The 16,986-nt window shown below is 37.9% G+C and overlaps 1 protein-coding gene and 1 non-coding gene across 3 annotated transcripts in view; one reads left to right on the top strand and one right to left on the bottom strand.

Moving 5' to 3' along the window:
* The window catches only part of LOC134533543 (uncharacterized), a 20,033-nt gene extending 3,931 nt beyond the window's left edge, over positions 1-16,102 (bottom strand). Inside the window, exons 1-6 of one of the 2 annotated variants that reach the window (XM_063371076.1) lie at positions 15,962-16,063; positions 11,911-12,009; positions 11,478-11,750; positions 8,703-8,792; positions 5,645-5,940; positions 368-445 (exon numbers count right to left, since the gene is read on the bottom strand). In XM_063371076.1, coding sequence (XP_063227146.1) covers positions 368-445; positions 5,645-5,874 — 308 coding nt within the window. In that variant the 5' untranslated portion in view covers positions 5,875-5,940; positions 8,703-8,792; positions 11,478-11,750; positions 11,911-12,009; positions 15,962-16,063. Of the gene's footprint in view, positions 1-367; positions 446-5,644; positions 5,941-8,702; positions 8,793-11,477; positions 11,751-11,910; positions 12,010-15,961 lie in introns of both variants that reach the window. The other variant, XM_063371077.1, reaches the window with a different exon arrangement.
* On the top strand, positions 15,426-15,497 carry Trnae-uuc (transfer RNA glutamic acid (anticodon UUC)). The gene has a single exon. It is a non-coding gene; the product is annotated as a tRNA-Glu (tRNA).
* Positions 16,103-16,986: the final 884 nt, after the last annotated feature.

Genomic DNA, 16,986 nt, shown 5'->3' with positions numbered 1-16,986 from the left:
TAAATATTCTTTCCTGATAAATTATGTTTGAGGCAGTTTTAAAAAAAAAATGCTAACGATCAAACACCGTTGAAATTGTGTCATTACAAGATGCAATAACGTCTCTAGAATTTTTTTTCTAACACCAAATCATGGAAACCAGTAATTGAAATCGCAAAGTGTCGACCAGCTCGTTAAATGACATGGTATTAACAATTTTAATTGTTCCTTTTACCGTAAATTCCCGTTGTATTTCACAGGAAACTATAGACAAACGAGGAACTCGAAGGCCCCTGGAGTCGCCCTGGAGTCCTCGCGTGTCTCTAGAAGTTTACGAACCCCGCCCTGACGTGACGTGGCTTGTGGACGTATGTAGCTATGCACCCACCTGGCTTCAACGGTGAACATCACTATCTGCTGCTCCAGCTCTTCGTCCGCGCACGCAGAGCCGCTGGAGCCGGCTCCCCTGGGAACACACGGCCCACATGCGCACGTCTGAGCCTCGCCTATTGCTTCTTATACACCTCATTCTGTTCTGTAGAGGGCATTATGTTACGTACCTGTGGCTGTTGGAAAAAAAAAGTCACCCTTCAGAACAGGGGCGCAACAACTAAATGTCCAAAAGGGGGGGGGGGGCAATATACCTTTTTATAAAGAATCATCGATCCCCCTATTGAAGCGGGGGGGGGGGGGGGGTCCGGGGGTCCTCCCCCCGGGAAAATTTGTATTTCAAGGTGGAAAATAGTGCTATTTTAAGCAGTTTTATTATCTAAAAATTGATTACACAGCACTTTCTTTGCCACCGGTTTTCCCCCACTTCAAGGTTTCAGAGGGGGGGGGGAGGAGCCTCCCCCTGTTGTTGTGCCCCTGCCTTTAGAAGGAAATAACCACAGGTTCCTTCTTGCTGGCCACGTGCTCACGGTGGTTGATGGAAAACAAGTGTCCTTGGAAGAACCGTTCTTGTTAACGCTGTTATAATGTTAGTCAATGGTGATTTAGGCTCGTGATGATTTACAGGTTTTTTTTTTTTTTTTTTTTTTTTTTTTTTTTAGTAACCAGCTTCCAGATAATTTCTTTGTTTGGTTAACAAATGTTTCTGGATTGAAAGCTAGTTTGCAACCGGTAGTGTCTAGGCAATGTCATAACAGCGCAACTAAAAAATAAAACGAAAAGAAAATGGTGAAAAGGGGGGGGGGGGATAGCTCTCAGAGGGAACACATTAGAACACATTTTAAGACTCATTGCCAATTTTTCTCGCCTAATTTCTCACGCCTCACAGTGATCACCGTGCACAAAGGTTAACATTTGCATCTGCATAACCACGGTACTGCCATCTATGGTGGATGTCGTGAACCGAACTTCACATCAAAGACAAAGGGAAATTTTATAGAATTAAACGGTTCGATGAATGTTAACAATACCTTTACATAATTTAATAAAATATTCCTTGTCGAAAATCAGGTTCAAAGTCCGGGTTTAGTATTTTTCAAGTCTTTTTTTTCTCTCTCTCGCTTTTATCAGAGCCGTTTCTTTGTATAGGTTAAAATTAACTCTGCAAATCGAATAATTCGATAGTCGACGTAGCTGCTCCGGCGGCGAATTCTAGCGGTGGGTGCGGAAAGTACGTGTGATTCGCGTCCAGAAATGTAGTTGAAAACACAATTTGTACATATTAATCACGTGTATTTCGTGTGATAGTTTCGTATTATAAGTGTATTTGCAACGTGAGAACACACAAATGTGTTCGTTACCGAGGTTAGAAGTTACACATTACTGACAAGTACTGGAAGACTCGCTCACGTTTTTTTTTATTTTTTAAGCATGTTTAAACTACTGCTATAAGTATATGTAAATTTGGTTCGTTTCCATATCGTAATAGTTTCTGCAGTAGTATATATTTTCCTGACAGCTTTCATATGGAGGTGATTTTTAGTTATTTCACTCCAAGGCTTTTTAGGCTACTTTGTTCATTGTATTTTATTGTATCTGAACTTTAAAGCATTGACAATTACTAAAAAAATTATAATCGAATATTAAAAAAGATTTTGTTTATAGACTACAAAATGATTATTGTGAGTTTCATGTTCGATTGAATGAAAACCGATATATGTAGATACCCGTGCATTTGCAAAAATCCCAAAAATCGTACAATGATGTCTGGGACTCAAAATACCATGTTGATTCTTTCTTTCTTTTCTTTTTTGTCGCTACTGTTATTCGAGGGTTCTTCTTGTAATTTTAACACGATAATTCTCTTGAATTTATTGTTTAGTCTTGAATTTTCTCAACAGCTATTCACCGATTACGTTTTGTGCAATACCGGTGAAAAGCCACGGAAGTTTTCATAATTATGATTACTTGCGTTACCTTTAAAGCTCGAAAATAACGCTTAGTAAGAAAATATGGTGAAGAACTTTGTGAGCCAACAACAAATGCAAGAGAGCTATCGGAATGAATTTGCAGGAGAATTCCTTCGTTAATACTGAGAAAGAAGAGATTAAATCACCATATCAACATATGGGAGAGAACCTTGAAGTGAAGATGGTTAAGCAATGGACTTAGGAATTATCAAAAGACGGCATTCTGTGACGTATTTGAAGTCACTTATTTACCTCACTTTCGCCGTGTTGTAACGCCCAAAACATTGTAGTAACTGTAGTTGACCACGTCTGATGATGGTAAAAAATTTGTTTAGAATCTCCGTCGTAGATAAACGGTCACTGCCATAAAATACAGTAATTTTAAAACTATTCCCACAATGCAAACACTACACTTCAGCCGATGATATGGGCGTCTAACCAAATTGGCGTAGTCCACGAGTTGAAAAGAAAAAAATAACGGCTTCACCCGGTTACCGTGTAATCATACAGAAGTGGTCAGGCTATCTAGAGCTGAAAAATAAGAAGAAAAAAAAGGGGGGGGTGCAATATCATCGAAGTCCAGACACCAGGAGGGGTCAGACTGAGTTTTGAGATATTTTTTTGTGCGTCAGTTTGTCCTGAAAATTACGAAAGGTGCGAAAATTACAAGTCTGTTGCAAGGTAGATTGATTGGAAACGCAGGGCCGCTGAGAGAATTTGTGGGCCCCTGGGCAGCTGGGGTAGTAGGCCCCCTTCATTTTTTTTTTGCATACCACTACTACGTAGGCCTATACCATAAATATATATGGTATCGTAAAATTGCATCCTTCATTTGAACATACATAACGATTTCCTAGTTACGAAAAAAAAAAAAAAAAAAAGAGAGCATTTGCATGTATTATCTCAGTGCACTTTTACATTGTTAATCCATCAAAATACAAATAATAATTAATTTTGATGTATATATTGCTAAAAAAAAAATTCTTAACTGGTAATCAGAATTTGCATTATTATATGAATTTTTAAAATACATAAGTATAATAATTTATTCGGAATGTAAATATTATTAAAATAATGTAAAGTAATAATCAATTTTATTACTTCGAAAACATCAAACACACTGAACCACGTTCATTACAATGAAAAATTTGTAATACATATTAATTATTTATAACGTTCCAGGGCCGTCGGAACGTTTTCATTAGTAGGGGTGTCGGGCGAAAAGATGTATCACACTTACCTCATACATAGAGCGGGGGGCCCCGGGGGGCCCTCCCCCGGAAAAATTTAGAATTTTAGATGCAAAATTGTGCTATTTAATGAGTTTCCGAACCAAAATATTAAATATACCATTCCAAGAATTTAATGACGTAGTATGTATTAAATACTACTCTGACAGTAGGTGTAGTACAATTTAAATAAAATACCATATAGGAATTTGCAATCATTTTACAGCATATTGAAAATCATAAATTTTATTTTCTAATCAATGTGATCACCAATGCAACGTTTGTAACTACTGGTTGAGAAAAATACTACTAGGGCCAAACATTTATTCTGGGAAAAGGAGAGGGGCGAAATGCTACTCTCGCCCTCCCCCCCCCCCCCCCCCATGCATAACAGCACGGGGGCGACTCGCCCCTGCTCCCCCCCCCCCCCAATTCCGACGTCCCTGTAACTTCCCATTTCTGCTACTAGGCAAGTATTTCGGTGTGAACTGAATGTTACAAGTACCTTCTGCTCGGTTAGGTTATTGGTTATCGACTGTAGTTTTAGGAACACACAAAAAATTATATATATGTGTGTGTGTGTGTGTGTGTGTGTGTGTGTGTACAAGATGTTTTAATAGCAGGGGGAAAATGTTTTTCCAGCCATTTATTTTCCACTTCCCAGTCGGGCGCCCGGGCCCCTAAAGCTACCGGGCCCCTGGGCATTTGCCCCTTTTGCCCCCCCCTCTCGGCGGCCCTGTCGAAACGTCACAAGTTATGTGAGACGTGCGGATTATGTGTTTACAGGAACTTATGTAAACATGGGTCAACCCACAAATATTTAGAACTGAGTGAATTGAACTCAAATTTGAAGTTGTACACACAATGGTCGGGGATTTTGGCAGTGGGTTGGATGTTTTACTGCTAGATGGCGCAGTAACATACAATGTTTATTAAATATTTTTTTTTGTCTGTTAACTCATTTTTGTTTAACTCCGTCAAGTAATGGCCATGGTAACGAGTACAGTCTTTTGATGTTTTTAATTGGAAGGGGGGATGGAAATTTGGTCATTAAGTAATATGGCGGAGAAATGAAGTTAAAGGTGTAATGCCAACAATTATAAAAACAACGCACGCTGGTGCTTCTAGCGCGGTCTTTTCGTCGTGAATACGGCAACTATGAAATTTGAACGGTGATTGTAACATTATATGGCGGAGAAATAAAGATAAAGGTGTAACGCGAGTCCTTTAAGTGCTTTCAAAGACTCTGTACCGGTTGTTTTATGGCTGAAAATTATTTTGAAAACGCGCCTTTTAGCCATTTTAACTCTTCTAGAAATAACCGCTTGAAAACGTAATCCGGAAACCAGGCAATTTATCGGCCCCTCGGCGAACCCATAAATGCTTTTCGTAAACAGACCCCCACTCGGATAACTGCGCAGTTTTCAAATCTTGTGGTTGTTTCTGGAGCTCTGTACATCCCTGGTGGACAGAGAGCGCTCTGACAGACTGAGCAGTGGTTTGAGCTAAATATTAAATACCCCCTCCCCCCCCAATCCAAGGAAGGCTGGACAACACATGAGTTTAACGTAAAAAATAAATTCATTTCCCTCGAAATCAAATTAAATTTAACTCAGGCCATATGTAGTCACCAAGCTTCGCAGCGAATTTTCAGAGTCAGTTATTTCACAATCCCCCCGTCAAAACTTATTATTTATAGGTAGAGACCCGTGAATTTCGCGGATTCATTTGTGTTATTATAAATTCAAATAATTATACCTTAGTGCTGCTTCTTTCATTGGTTCTCTGTTAACCTGGAGGACTGAGGGCCAATTAGAGACCCTCACTCATAGAAGTGTCGAATCACAGGCCACCCAGTCGAGACGACTCACAAGTCAACAGCTAATGAACAGTTGGCATTTGCCCGAGTGTGTAGAGGATATTGGAATCTATCCTGGAGGTCATTGAATCCGCGAAATTCACGGGTCTCTATTTATAGGCACAAAACAGGAGGTTAGGGGGCCGCATTCAGCGTGCTCGGCCCCCTGGGTCCGCTACTGGCGATGACGGCTGCTCGGGAATGACGTGAGCACTCACTCACAGGCGCGCGGCAGGGTCGCGGAGTCGCCGCTCGCGAACTTGCCGCAGACCGACGGCGAGGAAGGCCAGGTTGTAGGGCAGGCGGTAGGCGGGCGGCGCGCCCGGAGGCAGCGCGCGGCACAGCAGGCAGCACGTGAGCAGCGACAGCAGCGCCTCCAGCAACCAGCGCGGCGGCGAGCGGAACCACGACCACCACGAAGAAACGCGTTCTGCCCGAAGTTGCGCATCCAGTCCCTTGAAGAACCACCGCCTCTCCTTCCCTCTCCTCGTCCTCCACCACGGTCACGCGGGTCCTGCGGGCGACGTCACACTTTCAGTGCACCTTCTGTGCCTCGTAAGTTCACACCTTTAACCATAAACTTTACCACCGTTTGACATTCTTCCTAGTGGCATACAACGCTATGGTCTACGTTATGTAAAAAAAAAATCATATGTTTTGGTTAGAAAAATTGTTGAGTGAATAAGAGCCCCGTCATACAATAGTACGAACCTGTGCGTGGTCCGTGTCCTTATCCGAATGTGAGTGACGTCACATTGTCTCACACGAAAACTGCCCTGTCCACAATTGCGATGTCCGATGTCCGAATGTATTGATTTCTAAAGTTGTCACCAGAGCGCAGTAAATGTGCCAAACTAAATGTTTTTGTTTATTGTTTTGATGCTCTGTAGTTTGAGATTGAACTTATGAAAGTTGTGGGAGTTAAATATTATATGTTTATTCAGATATTTAACAAAAACAAACACCACGTTTTCAAACGGGAACCGGAAATTCAAATATCGTCAGTGTTCTGTTCTTTTTCTGTGTCGTTCAAATTGACGAATGTCTTCGGACCAGGTAGGTTCGGACCTTCGCCCACTTGACGCATGACGTCAGAGGGTCACGTGGACCAATCAGCGACGAGTGTCCTTCGGACACAGTTTAGCTATTGTAGACGGGCCATAAGTGATGCACTATTAAAATTCTTTAAACTGCTCTCATGAAATATATGGGTTTCGTGACACAGTGTTTTATGCCTCCGAGGTAGAGTTTATTTATAACGACCCGAGCGCGGCTTAGTGATAGCTCCTTCGAGCCTATTTCATTTTTGGGGTATTGTTATAATGCTAACTTAAATACTTAAAATCGCGTGTTAAACTTTTCTCTCATCGAAATTGGCATGAAACTATTAAAAGTTCAGTAGTTGAGACAATCGATTTGCAAATATTCCAAGTATATCTCTTGTTTCAGTTCATGTTTTTCAACTGGATCTTTTTTTTTGTAAGAAGTAAGGTCTCCCGAAAAGCCTTCCTGGAACCGCCCCTGTAACGACCAAAACTGTCTTATAAAAGTTTGCTACAAGACTGCCACTCAGTTGTTACTGTTCCAATGAAATGACATAGGCTATCTTAATATATATAAATCTCGTGTCACAATGTTTGTCCTCAATGGACTCCTAAACCACTTAACCGATTTCGATGAAAATTGGCATTTATGTGTAATTAACTTGAGAGATAGGATAGTTTTTATTTCGATTAATGGTCTTAATCTGATAATTTTAGAGTTTTCTAATGTGATGTATGTATGAGTTGGCAGAAAATCACCACGGCAACGGCTGTAGCATTGTTGATGCTTCATTCGTCTCCATGGCAACGACTATTTCATTGTTAGTGTAGTCCTCATCACTCATTAAATACAGACCACCAATTTTTAGATATATACAGGTAAATAACTATACACTGGTAGAACAAAGTCGGTCGGTATTTGAAAGTGATATAAATTATTCAAATTAAGAAGACAATTACTAACTACATCTGATTTCTAAAAAGGTCCAGTGAACTCTTTACCAAGTCAACCGATTTCGATGAAAATTGGCATTTATGTGTAATTGTTTCCAACTTGAGAGATAGGGTAGTTTTTATTTCGATTAATAGTCTTAATAATTTATAATTAAAATTGGCATTTATGTGTAATTGTTTCCAACTTGAGAGATAGGGTAGTTTTTATTTCGATTAATAGTCTTAATAATTTATAATTAATAATAAACTGATTATCAATGTTGATTGGTGTTTAAGCCCGGGAAACAGTGGGTACTTCGTTTCCATGACAACGTTGCGTGCTTGAGAGTCGGGAAACCATCGGTGCTATTCGTTTTTTCTTCGGTACATTACAAAGAATTGTATTAAGTTTTGGTCAAAATTAATTAATTTTCATTTTATTTCATTTATTATAACTGTAAATAGGAGATTTGGTCTCATTTCCCCCCCCCCCATAAATACAACCGTGCGAAGCCGGGTCGGGCAGCTAGTTACATTATATAATTCTCCCACCTTTTATGCAATATTCTTTATTGTGCTTTGACGAGTAAATTTATCGTACTTTTATTTATAGAACACATGCATATTTACAATAATGTTTGTATAAAGACGTTACATGCTAAGCATATAACTTTTTTTCAGAATTTAATAAAAAATCTTATAACTCTTAACGAAACTTTCATCATTAAAATCATCAACTAGCTGCCCTGTAATTGTCTTAGATCTCAGCCTTGTAGTAAGAAAACCTTCCACAGAACACTTCATGCTAGCGACCATCCAAGCTTGCAAGCTTCCCTCCAAGGAAGCTTCCATCGAGATAGACGCGCAGCGCTGACATAGTGTATCAAGCCAGAGATGTAATGATATTGGGGGGGGGGGGGGGAATTCAGTATGAACTTGGCTGGAGATAATTTAGACGTATTACGTACTCATTTAAGTATTCTTTTTATTAAATTTCATTGTAAATAAATATAGTTTGAATTTTCGTTACGGGAAAAGTTTTTATTTAAGAAGTTCAGAAATAAACAATAACATTTATTGATTGAAAAGGGCAACCTAGAAATTTTTTTCTGGCACAAAAATAGTTAAATTTCAATTATTATCAAGAATACATACAAATTTTATAAAAATGTTCATGTAACAATAACCAATGTATTGATATTTGTTGTACTTCCTGGAAAAGTATGGTTCAGTGACTTATGCTGCTTCATAGGTGTAAGTAGGGAAAGCACAGAGGTTCTGGATCAGTTATAATCGGTACCTTGTTTCGGTGACAGTGAAGAGGCTCGCTGGCTTCTTCAGTTCCTCGGCGTTGACCCCTGAAGGGGCCGGCGTGACACGCACTTCTTCCCTGGGGACAGAAAGCTCGTCGAAGCTGGGGAGTGGAATTTTTGCTGCCTTGACTTACCAGGTAAGATAGAAATACATCAGCAAAATATACGAATGAACGTTTAGGGTGATCTACGCGGTGCTGCTTTTAACGCGGTTCACTAGTTTCTTTTATCGCTCGCGTAGGGGCGAGGACGTAGCCAGGGTGTAGACGTAGTCTGTGTCCGGACTCCTCCCTTCCAGGATTAGAAAACAAAACAAAGAAAAATTGGTTGTCTGTAAAGTCGGTTTACGGACGATAGTTTAACGTGACAACGTCATAACAAAACATCGATGAAATGATTGCATACTTTTATGAATAAAATTGAATCATTTTTTATTGAATTATCACTATTTTGTATGGATACAAAGAAGGAGTGAAATTAAATCTACAATTTAATTGATAAATTTACTTTTATTTGGACTCATTAATTCAAATATGTTTATTACTTTAACGAAGAGATTATTTTAACTATAACTTTTATATATGTTTCATATTTAACTTCAAGATCGTCGAGAATGTTTTACGCTTTTTCGCAATTACATGTTTAACGACGAAGTTTGTTCGTCGTGAAATTAAACGTAGAATTTAATAAAAATGCCCTTGCAGTTGATAAAATAAGTATTAGTAAGTTTAAGAAAGAATTTCGGATTTAATCTCCAACCCAGACGCTCGTGGTGCGCTGGGGCCGAGATTAAAATTCGTCGAGAATATTACACGTTTTTATATCTTGCAATGCTCAAAATGATATGCAATTGTGGCCCCAGGCACGAAATTTTATTTATAATTCATTTATAATAACGCCCCTCGTGATAAACAAAGGAAAATATGTATTAACGAGTACCTGGTTGCCGCGGAAGCTGATAGATGGCGCGATTCGTTCGGTTCGCGTCCGTCACCGTAGATGACAGAACCGTAGAGGAATAATATTATTTCGTTTTTATAATATGATTTTATAACAAATACGCATCCCAAATACACCAAACTTATTTATAATGTGTTACAATATTTTTTAAAACATTGTGCAAATGATCCCGGGTGTAATTTGAATTATTATGTGTAACTGTAAAACACCATTGTTCGTACAAGAACGTATTTGAAAATTCAACATTACTTTTAAATAACCGTACCGATTGTGCTGAAAATCGGTGGATTTTCGTTAAATTACATAATATTAATAATTCAAACGACGAAAACATGATTGAAAAGTCAAATCGATGGTTGTTCCAATGGAGTGGAAGAGCGATAGATGCGGCGCAAGCGTACAATGAGCGTAACGGGACACTTTTTCATGCGTGCAGCCGACGTTCATCGATTTATTAGACGTTGTCACGTCAACAAATAAAAATTAGCAATGACTATAATAAATTTATTTCAATATAGCTGCGTAAGGTTACAAAGAGATCAGTTTAGAGGAATTATTGTAATCCTTTTGTGGGCTGTAATAATGCGTGTTCCTCCAACATGCCTAATACATAGAAGCGGCAGGAATGCGGTTCCCACACATGTTACTTTTAAGCACGTATGCCATACAAACTTGAATTGTGTGCCTCATTTAATAAACAACATTAAAAAAATGAGAATAAATGACTTGCTTTTTTTAACGAAATCATCAAACAATTGACTCAGGAAAAAAATATTAAAAACCATTAAATAAAAATCATAATGTAAAAGGTTCAGTTTCCTTTTCTCATGCGAAATCATTACTTAAATTCCAATGTGAAAAACGTTGGGACTGCTAACAGTCTACTGCTCCCTGAGATTTTAGTGTGACAACTTATTTTAAAAATCAACTATAAAGAAAACTTACTCATAAACATTATATAATGGATGCACTGGACCGTATCCACAGGAGCATGGCTACGTCCCTGGTAAAGGGAATTACTGGCTAATTGAGAACCCTACCAGCGTTGACCGTTTGGACGGCGCTACACTTTTAAAACTTTTTCGCGTTCAATTTACAAAGAACGTTGGTTACAACTCGTAGAGGACATGTCGTAAATTTGACGTTACCTTTGTCTATTCACGGATACTAAATCCACTCAAATAGAGCATTCAAAAATGGTTAAGGATAGTGCAAAAAATTAATTAGTTATATATTTAGTTACATATATATAGTTTATGATATATTATTTGAAATTTTTAATGAACACCTGTTACCTCACAACATAATTTTTTTCAGTTACATTTATTGCCTAATAATGAATGTAAGCGGCATAATTTATTTTTAAAACAGTAATTACCTGAGAAACGTAATTTCTCCGTAGTTTCTGCCACAATTTATGATAGGCAATTCAAACTGTTTCCAACTACCGCCAAAATGTCACCCTACTCTGCTCTTATTGCCGTTTCGCCATGTGTCCGTAACAGAAATGAAAAATACATTAATTTCCCTCCTATTTGAACTACCTCCCATGCACACGGCATGTACCATGCGTCGTGAGTCAGTAGTTTCGAAAACATGGTGGTCAAATCTTGTGCTCACGACCCATGTTCTATGTTACTTTTATTATTTTTTAAAAAATTTTAATTCACCTTAACGATGGCTGAACTGAAACCCCGACCCCCTAGTCTTATTCCTGCGCTCGGACCAACCAAATTATGAGAACGATAAACCCTAAAATGTGTACAATATAATGAAAAATATATATAAACTAAGATAATTACCTGAAAGACGCCAAAAGCATTTTAAGTTCGTCGCGGCTACGTCTAGACTGTTATAAATAATTATAGTGCGTAACTAAGTTTCCGTCGACGATTGAGTGTCAATTAAAAGATGAGATCTTCAGAGTTCCAAATATCTGCGGATCTTTGTAGAAACCACACGGATTCCGTCATCCAGGTTTGGTGTTCCGTTGCAAATAGGGCAAATGTGCACGTCGAAGGAAGAAGAGTGTGTTTGTTGAAGATTTAACAAGTTTTTGACGGTTTGTTTAATACCTATAACAAAAGATGATTCGTGTTCAAATAAAGTAAACTAACTACCCGCAAATTTTCGAAGATACAAGTAAATTAAATAGGATTCGTGGTTAATATGTAACCAGCACTCTTCGTGAATTTAGCGTAATTTTTTTCCCCCAACAGATTAAAGATTACTCACATTGACCTGGCCACCGCCTCTACTGAGTCACGTTAAGGCACACAGATGCTTCGTCCTTGTCGTTGTCGAAAGTGTTCCTCTTCGGCACGAGAGCCTAGCCTGCGAGAAAGCAGAAACCACGCACATTGAGGGTCATAAGGCCCCGCTATTTGGGATTTTTCACATATTTTTTTTATATTTCGAATTCTGAACCATTTATCCCAACTTTTTGGCATGTCATGGCATAAATAATATATCCCAGACCTTTTAAACCTTGTTGCGACCACGATTATACTAATGAGCTCTAGTCTGAAAGCGTCGTGAGACAAAAACTTATTATTTCACGCCGGCGACTACACCAGTTCACAAGTGTTGACTTCATCAAGTAGCCAAATCTAAGTCCTGTGTCACGTAAACCGGAAAAAAATTTAGCACGGAAGGTTTATTGCAAACTGTATCAAAATATATGCAATTGCAAGTTGGCGAGGCCTAATCCCTCTAAAATGCGAACTATCCACAAACCACAGCAATAACAAATGCATGTCTGACAGCCATGATTATCAGTTTTATTCGTTATGAAAGCGAGCGTCTCTTGAAAACTGACCCCAGGCATATTTGGTTGTGTTGAAACAGAACATTCTCCCACTACTTTCGAGAAGTCACACGTGCAGTCAAAAAAGACTTGTATAATGTTATCCAAAAATTGTATTAGGTCTCCTTTCAATCTAAGTTACCTATGTGAGAAATAGAAATAACTATCTTGTTAGTTGATGCTACCTTTAAAATCCCGTTCATTGAATAACTGTGCACCTACTATTAACTTTTGTAGTAAAAAATGATATTTTTTGGTTTATTTACAATAAAATTCAGAGAAATGTACTCAGAAAATAAACCAAGACGAAAAATAAAATATTGGGAGGGGAGATGGGGAATTTCTGTCATTTTGGAACGTAAACGACCGCTGAGTCTAAAGTGTTAGCGAACAGAATTATTGAATCAATCATGGTTCTAGCAAAAGAGTTCGAAATATAACATAAAACAAATTTCAAACATAAAAACGAATTGTAAAATATAAAATATGAAGAAAAAAATATATAAGCCCCTCGGAAGAGGTATGCATATTAGCAACCTCAGTCGTTTGAGCAGCGGATAAGGGCTCAGGGGTCTTGATTCAATAATGTTATTGACGAGGAAATTTTTCTTTTAAGAAATGCATTTGTTTACTTCCTTACATATGTTCTTCTAATATATTTTTGTAAAAGGACATAGTGATAATTTTACGTATTATTTAGTTACCTGAAGCAAAATTACTTTTCATGGAAGAACATGCTATTCGCCATGTTGAATATGGCGTTAAACATTGCGCTTTACTGTGTGTTTCGAAGGAGAGTTAATTAATGTGACGTCATATTTAGAAGTAATGGTGACCGCTTGGTTTCATTCATATATGTTTCCAAGATTATTTTTTTTCCCCACAAGTTAGGTTAGTTATAATAATAATAATATTTAAGACGTAATGAATGTAGATAACCTAACCTTACCGACCGTTAAAAAGGGGAAACTACCGTAAACTACTTTAAAATTGGAAATTTCCTCCTACAGAATGACGAGAAAATTTGTAACGACGTAAAAAAAAAAAATTGCACTTTCGGATTATTTTCTTTTTTGTTTCGGATGCTGTTTAAATTTCATGCTCACTCTTAGTGAAGTTATCATAGTAATGGTGGCTATCTGTACATATATACCTATACTCTTCTTGCCCAGTCCTCGACAGCCAGCTTGCAGCCTCGCGCGCCTCCGGCAGGACTGAGTATTCACCGGGTTGGCAACCCTGTCTGCGGGGGTCGCGCGACGGTCTAAGTTTGGTGGGGGTGGGAAGGGGCGAAAGGTCGGACGCCCGTAAAGCTGGGTTTACGGTTGAAAATTTAAGATTTATGAATTGAGAATTAGTCGTGTGCTTAACATGTGACTGTGTAAACTCGTGGAATGATTCATGATTGTCGTGTAGGGAATTTTGACGGGTCGTGTGCGAACCATATGTTGACTTAAGACGTTAAGACTTAACAAGATGTGGTTATGTTTTATTTTTTTTCCCCTTAAGAAATAAGGGGAGCACCAATCAGAGCACAGTAGAATGTGTTGTTGGCGCGAAATAATGTTTCGTTGGGAGAGCAGGTTATAATGTAGTACAAAATGAATAGTAAATACAGAATTACGCTAGCATCATGTTTAGAAATGATAAAATACCAAAAAGAACATTGAAAAAAAAATTAAAAACGCTCATATTGTAATATTTATTATGATTTCGTAAATTATTTATTTTGATTTTTTTTTCTATTATACTAGTATAGTAATATGTATTTACAAATCAGGAATATATTTTATTATTTTAAAGCTATTTTATGATGGCTTGGAATGGATTATATTACCTTTACATGACATGGTATTTATACATTAAAGTTAAATATCCTAGATTTTGAATTGTGTATGATTCTAGGTTACGAGCTGAAATGTTGCCATTTTTACGTTCAAGTACATAGGTGCATAACCAATTTCACCATGAATAAAAATGTTAATTTTAACAAATTATTAATCAGAAATGATTATAAACAGAAATCCATTCCAAAATGCAGACAATGCCTACGAATACAAAAATTCATCTTAATAAAATGGCTGCTTTTCGCCTGTTTTTATTGGCTGGAATTAACTACCACTAATTCAATTATAAACAGGATATTACTTAACTATGTGCCCAGGTGTACAAGATAAGTTTATAATTCTGAAGTTTTTCAATCGTAAACCCACCTTAACAATAAGAACATGTATCAATCTCTCGTAGGAACGGTCGATGCGGTGCCCAGACTCAGGGACGGATAAGGGAATTTTTTTTCCTCGAGGGGTGTGGGTGGGGGTACATTTCGGAAAGAAAAATATAAAAATTAAAAATTTTGAACACGCGTATAAAAAAAAACTTACATTGCTATTCACATCAACACACTGACATACGAGCCTACAGTAGTAGCAGTAGGCGTCATGGCTTCTCGCACAGAAACAACACACTGTCTTCCCTGATGTTATGAAAAAATTTCATAACTTTTTATTTGGGGAGGGGGGGTTAGATAAATATCCCCCCCTAAACACTTCCCCCCCCCCCCCCTTCAGCGTCCACAACTGTCCACCACTGCCCAGACTGGACGAGAAAGATCTCCCATCTACCTTGAACCCAACTTCTTCAATAAATGGTACAAGGGTTAGAGAATATCCTTTACAGTATTTAATTTGCTTATGAAAATAAGATATCTGCTTCATTAAAAACAAATGTCTTCAATAAATGGTACAAGGGCTATATAATATAATTTACAGTATTTAATTTGCTTATGAGAATAAGATATCTGCTTCATTAAAATCAAACTTTTTAATAAATGGTACATGGGCTAGTGAATATCATTTACAGTGTGTGATGTGATAGAACGGTCCTAAAATACAAACATATAACTTCATTTTTTCAGGATATTTAAGCATAAATGAAATCATAATCCGGTATGGTCTAGTGGCTAGGATACCTGGCTTTCACCCAGGAGGCTCGGGTTCGATTCCCGGTACCGGAAAATTTATCATTTTATAGTATCTTAAAAGTTTGAATTCCTTCTTTACGTTATGTTAATTATGAAAATTTGAAATTCAAACAATCATTTCAAACGCTGATGTTAACTATTCATAGCAGTGCATCTTAATTGCCATTGGAAATTCTTTATTATTGCTATAAAAAAACTTTATAATTTATATACATCAATGGCTCTACCTAAAAAGTTTAGTTTTTTGGTCGAAGTTTCAATGTTCGTTTTAACGTCTCAGCTTACATATTACACTTCAATTTAGCCTTGGTGGCATTTAAACTAAATGATCATTAAGTTTAACATAAAATCACTTTTTTTATATAAGTGAACTCCCCCGGTATCAACCAACTGCCGAGTGGGACAGAAAGCCATACTAATTTTTACTTGTGACAAACATTTTTATAGGAGAGAATCAATCAAATTATTTGTAAGTGAGCAAACATTAGACTACAAACCTGGGTTAAAAACTGCTACTGAGGTTATTGAATTTCGCTTTTCAGCACAAAATCATCTACTTGACGGCGTAAAAAAATCATGTAAACAAAAATAAAGAGGTTAAGAGCTATGTACGAGAGGAAAAAAAACTTTTAAATATTATGCCAGCAAAGATATTGTACGAGGTGTATGGGTGCATGCAGTTCTGTGGCACAATCTCGTTGTAAATACGCAATAATATCTGAACGACATCATAATGCGGCATGTTTTTAAACTGCGCTTTGGTGGAATTATTTCCTACATTTTTGTGGTTGCCGTAAATAACATTTCTTTTTAAAAACAAGGAGGTGGAGGGCCGGTGCAAGGTAAATTGGCGCCCTAGGCGAAAAACCTTAATTACCCCCCCCCCCCGGCCGGACACCGCAAAAATTTTTTCCTTGCTTTGAAAGACATCACGTAAGCCTAATATTTTGTCAACAATCAAATGTAAGCAGGCTTGTGTTTTTTTTTTTTTTACTTTTTTACTTATTACAAATCATAAACAGGTCACCGTGGACTTTAAATAATTACTTATATCAATATATAAACATTCCAAACTGTTACAAAAATCCATTTTCATCTAGTTTCAATAATCGTTAAACATATTATATGAGCTGTTATGTGTCGTGCTGCGCCGCCCCCAGCTACTTGGCGCCCTAGGCGGTTGCCTAGTTCGCCTATATGGACGCGCCGGCCCTGGGAGGTGCCATAGTTATGCGACGGAATAGTGCCAGGGCGTTTTTTTTTATGGTCACACTTTAATTCACATTCAGTTCATGTGAAACTGTCTAGTTTCATTTCTATCATTGGTCGAGTTCTTGCTGCGGTAAAAAAACTGGCGGGCTTTATATCGCTTGATTTGCGCTCCGTTACTTTAACTGCACGTCTCACGGAGGTGAGGAGTTAAGGAGAGGGTCTGAGCAATACCCGCCTAGTCAGGGCTGCATGTGTGTCAGTGAGGTGGGATGATAAGTGCGACGCTCGTTTGTGCTTCGAGCGCGGTGTC

This window comes from Bacillus rossius, chromosome 6, assembly GCF_032445375.1.
Source record: "Bacillus rossius redtenbacheri isolate Brsri chromosome 6, Brsri_v3, whole genome shotgun sequence".
Taxonomy (NCBI): Eukaryota; Metazoa; Arthropoda; class Insecta; order Phasmatodea; family Bacillidae; genus Bacillus; species Bacillus rossius.
The sequence above is the reverse complement of the archived record's forward strand: the minus strand, read 5'-3'. Positions and strand labels throughout refer to the sequence as shown.